General features: G+C 54.2%; 1 protein-coding gene across 1 annotated transcript; it reads left to right on the top strand.

Moving 5' to 3' along the window:
* The first annotated feature begins 341 nt into the window (after window positions 1-341).
* Window positions 342-4,616, top strand: LOC120840462. Its single transcript, XM_040211023.3, has 3 exons — window positions 342-3,410; window positions 4,191-4,439; window positions 4,533-4,616. Exons 1-3 carry the CDS (start codon window positions 342-344, stop codon window positions 4,614-4,616), a joined length of 3,402 nt encoding a protein of 1,133 aa, XP_040066957.1.
* The last annotated feature ends 319 nt before the right edge of the window (window positions 4,617-4,935 follow it).

The following is a 4,935-nucleotide window of genomic DNA, read 5'->3' as shown; positions in this document are numbered from 1 at the left end:
CCTGTGGCTTCACCTGCGGACCGGCGAAGCATCTTCAGCGAGCGGCGACAGAATATCGGGGCAAGCCTCAAGAGGAGAGACGAGATCGTCGCTGCAGTGCTGAACTTCGTTGTGGTGCCAGAAAATTGTGCGTTTTTTTTTTTTTTCTGTGTGATTTTGTTTTTCTTCTTTTTTTTTTCCGGTGAACGAAGAAGGGGCTGAGACTTCCAGGCGACGGGCACGATCGTCAGGCCGAGTGGGGACACTGCGGCAAGTGGGTGGCGGCGACTGGAGGAGCAGCTGATTGGATTTTGCCAAACAACAGTGGGTGAGTCCCTTTCCCGTTTTCTCCGAGGCTCATCATGACCAGAGAGACTAGATCGAAGACCCCAGGGTCTTCCCTCAGTGAGGCCAACTCTGAACCAGATGCTGGCAACAGTGGGGGAGGGCAGTCACCGGATTCGGATGACCTTAGTGCTGAGATTACACTCATGAAACTAAAGATAGATCTCGAGAAAATAAAATTAGAGCAGCTAAAAATAACGGGGCAGCCTCATGAAGAGAGCACTCGGGGTGTGGGGGGAGTCGGACGGTATGCAAAGGAGCTACGTGCGGTGCTGGCGCCAATGCCCGTGACAGACACATTGGTGCCTGCATGGTTTAAAAGCGCTGAAACCATGTTGGCGAGTTGTGAGGTGCCACAGGACCTACACGGTGCAATCCTTTTGCCTTTTCTAAATGAGAAAGCGAGCGCCGTTGTTGCAAACAGAGCAGAGGGACGGGTATTGAAGTACAGGGAGCTACGAGACATTATCCTCGACGAGCTCAGGATGACTCCGGACGAGTACAAGCGGAGGTTTAATGTCGCGCGCAAACAAGAGAACGAGTCGTGGGCACAGTTCTCTACAAATCTTAGTACTATGTATGGATACTACATGGAGAGCCGCAAGGTAGAGACACTAGATGATCTACGGCAGCTGACCATCTCAGATCGCCTAAAGCATGCCATGCCGGATGATGTACGCGCCTACGTCCTTCAGAACGAAACCAAAGAATGGCTAAGGCCAAAGGAAGTGGCGGGACTTGCGGAGAAATTTGAGGAGAGTAGACACAATCGAAACTGGAGGCCCCAGAGACTGGCTGAGAAGCCACAGGTGAACTTGCGGGGTGGGCCTGCGAAAGTTGGGGGCGACCAGCGAAGGATTGAGAAACCCCGACCACAGGGGTGCTTCGCGTGTGGGAAGCTGGGGCATTTTAAGCAGAACTGTCCTGGATTAGCGCATAGAGCCGTGGACTCCGGGAATAAATCGGCCTCCGCGGGTCTGAGTGCAAGGGCAGCGCTTTTGCCGCAGTCACGCGAGACCCTTGAGACGGCGGGGACGCGCAGGCATGGGGAAACAGGTTCAGGTATAAGCTGGGTACAGCTTACGGCAGGGGGCACACCCTTCTCTGCCTGTTTGGACTCGGGCGCTGACATAACTGTCGTGAGGCGGGAGGTGGTGCCCGAGGAGTCACGCAGGCGGGGAGGGGGAGAAATCATGCTCAGAGGTGCATTCGGCCAGACGGTGACGGCAGAGCTGAGGTATGTGCCGTTGGGGCTGTGCACCGCAGATGGCGGGACTGGCCAACATGTCGCCGTGCTGTGTGCGGTAACGGAAAGACTCGCGCAGGGGGTGGACGCGCTGCTGACGCCGGACGCATTTGAGGAACTTACGCGAGCAAACGCTGAGTCTGCTGAGCAGGCAGAACAGGTGCAAAGGCTGGAGGCAGAAATCAGAGCGGAGCAGGACCAGGTCTCCGGCAATCCCCCTTTGGAGTTCGAGGAAGTGGTAGAGGGTATTGATTCGGCCGGGAGCACGTGTGATGTAGACTTGGTCGAGACAGTTACGGAACGGAGCGCGACCGAAACGGGGTTCGCAAGCGAACAGCGAGACGACGGCTCTTTGCAGGGCTCGTGGGAACAGGCCCGAAGCGGCACGCATGGCATGTTGATTGAAGGTAATTTGTTGTATCACACGGAACAAATTGACGGGAAAGAATGCAAACAGCTGGTGCTCCCGAAGCCCCGTAGGGAAGAGGTGTTACAATTGGCGCACGACATGCCATGTGGAGGGCACTTCTCACAAAAGAAAACAAAACAGAGGATTAGAAATTCGTTCTTTTGGCCAACCATGGCGGCGGATGTCAAGAGATATTGTCAGTCTTGTCATGGGTGTCAGATTTTCGCGCGGGAAATGGCGACGGACCGAGTCCCAATAACTCCGTTGACGAGACCTGAGCGACCTTTCGAGACTGTCTTTATGGACTGCATCGGTCCCATGGAGCCATGCACAGCTCGCGGGCATAGGTACGCTCTGGCCGTCGTAGATCTCTGCACGCGATGGCCCGAGGTAATTCCTCTCCGCTCGCTCACAGCAAAGTCCACGTGCCAGGCACTGGTTGATGTGTTCTCGCGACACGGGGTGCCCGAACTGATCTGTTGTGATCAAGGGACGAATTTCACGTCTCAGCTCACCAAGGAGCTCCTCAGCCGATTGGGCGTGGAAATTCGTTTTTCTACGCCTGATCACCCCCAGAGTAATGGTATCGTGGAGCGTTGGAATGGCACCTTTAAGGCAATGCTTCGCCACGTGGTGAGTGAGAGGGGAGGGTGTTGGGACCAGTACGTGCCGTGCCTTCTTTGGGCGTATCGGGAGGTCCCGAATGAGGTCACGGGGAGGTCCCCATTCGAATTGATGTATGGTAGAGAGCCTCAGGGCCCGCTGTCTATACTGAAAAGAACATGGACGGGGCAATGGACGCCGCCTTTAGGACTAAACAGGCCAGCGGCCAAGTACCTGAAAGATTTGAGAGAAAGAATGGTAGACTCAGCCCGCGTTGTTGACGAGCATGCTAGGGCGAAACAACAGGCATATGCCCACCGGTACAACTTGAGGGCACGCCCGAAAGAGTTCACGGTGGGCGAGAGGGTGCTTGTTCTCGAGACGGGGCTTTCCGGTAAACTCCAGCCGAAATGGTCGGGGCCCGCAGTGATCAAGGAGCGAAAACGCGCGGACAGTTACATCGTTGACTGTCCGGAGAGGGGTGACAGGTGGGTACACGCTAACAAGTTGCGCAGGTATGTCGCACGGGCACAGAATGTTGGGGTTATCTTTGAATCCGATGAAGAATTCGGAGATGTAGAGAGCGTTCCGGCAAACAATGCGCATCACGCGACCATCGAGGAGATCACCCATGACTCGCCACATCTTGGTGCGGACCAGCGGGTGGAACTCGCGACATTGCTGAGGAAGTTCAGGAAAGTATTCTCTGAAAAACCAGGGAGAAGTGTGGTAGGGGTACATAAGATAGCGCTGGTTGCCGAAGCGAAACCCGTGAAGTCATATCCGTACAGGGTGCCGATCGCCCTCAGAAAAGCGGTCGAAGATCAGGTAGCACAGCTGCTCGAGTGGGACTTTATCTACCCCGTGGGCAGCAGCTTCGCGCACCCTGTCGTGTGTGTCGCCAAGAAAGACGGGTCGATCCGAATGTGTATAGACTACAGACGTTTGAACGCAATATCAGAGGCAGACAGCTTCCCGATGGGGAATGTCACAGAACTTCTTTACGACGTGGCAAAAGCCAGATACATATCGGTGTTGGACATGACGCGAGGCTATTGGCAGGTACCGGTAGACGAGGACTCGCAGAGGTACACAGCCTTTGCGACCCCGCGCGGGCTGTATGCGTGGAAAGTGATGCCGTACGGGCTCAAAAATTCCGCTGCGACATTTCAACGCGTCATGAATGAGGTACTAAAAGAACACCAGGGGTACGCTTCTGCGTACATTGATGATGTGGCGGTATATTCGGAGACTTGGGAGGAGCACTTGGAACATCTCCAGAAGGTTCTGGAGACAATTCAGGTAGTGGGGCTTACTGTAAACCCGACAAAGTGTAGGTTCGCACAGCCGAAGGTAAAGTATCTAGGCCACGTGGTGGGGTCATCGTCACATCCTCCAGACCCGGAGAGGATGAGCGCCATTGCAGCACTCAAGGCGCCTAAGGCAAAGAGGGAACTAAGAAGTGTCCTGGGCTTATTCAACTATTATCGAGAATACGTTCCAGGATATTCGGAAGTAGTGCGCCCATTGACTGACCTCACGAACCGCCGGGTTCCCAACACGATACCGTGGAGCACAGAAGCAGAACGGGCGTTTAACTCGGTAAAGGAAACGCTGGCTACTGTGCCGACTCTGGCCGCCCCGGACATGAGCAAGGAGTTTATCCTCACGACCGACGCATCCGAACACGCCGTGGGGGCATGTCTCTCCCAGGAGTCGCAGGAAGGGGAGAAACCAATAGCGTTTTTGAGCAAGAAGCTTACTGCCGCTCAGTCGAAATGGTCAGCTGTCGAGAGAGAAGCGTTCGCTGTGGTGTGGGCATTGGGACGTTTGGACACGTGGCTGTTCGGTTCAAAGGTAAAGGTGAGGACAGATCATAACCCGCTAACCTATTTGACTTACTCGGCCCCCTCGAGTGCTCGTCTGACGAGGTGGACTCTGGCGTTACAGAAATACGATGTTGAAATATCCCACATCAAAGGGTCTCTGAATACTTGCGCAGATGCCTTGTCGAGGCTCGACCGCATCGAGTAAAGCGAATTCTGACTTTTCAGTGTTGTAAAGGTATTGTGGATTTTTGTTTTTCGGTTAGCGGTCCCGAATTGGCTGCCTGCGTCTACGGTTTCCTTTAGGTAAATACTGGTCATGGTGGAATCTGGAACGTACGGGTTTGGGTCTCACCGGACTGTGTTTGCTTGTGTGTGTGTGTGTGTTTTTTTTTGTATGTTGTTGGTTTTCCCTGTCGCCCAACAGATTTTTTTTTTTTTGTCAGGGGGTATAGCTCCTCTGTTGCTGTTTTGTTTTCGTATGCTACGCGTCTGTCTCGAAAAGGGGGACAGATGTTGCGCGAACA

The sequence above is a fragment of the Ixodes scapularis genome, unplaced genomic scaffold, assembly GCF_016920785.2.
Source record: "Ixodes scapularis isolate PalLabHiFi unplaced genomic scaffold, ASM1692078v2 PGA_scaffold3__209_contigs__length_174095766, whole genome shotgun sequence".
In the NCBI taxonomy this organism is placed as follows: Eukaryota; Metazoa; Arthropoda; class Arachnida; order Ixodida; family Ixodidae; genus Ixodes; species Ixodes scapularis.
The sequence above is the reverse complement of the archived record's forward strand: the minus strand, read 5'-3'. Positions and strand labels throughout refer to the sequence as shown.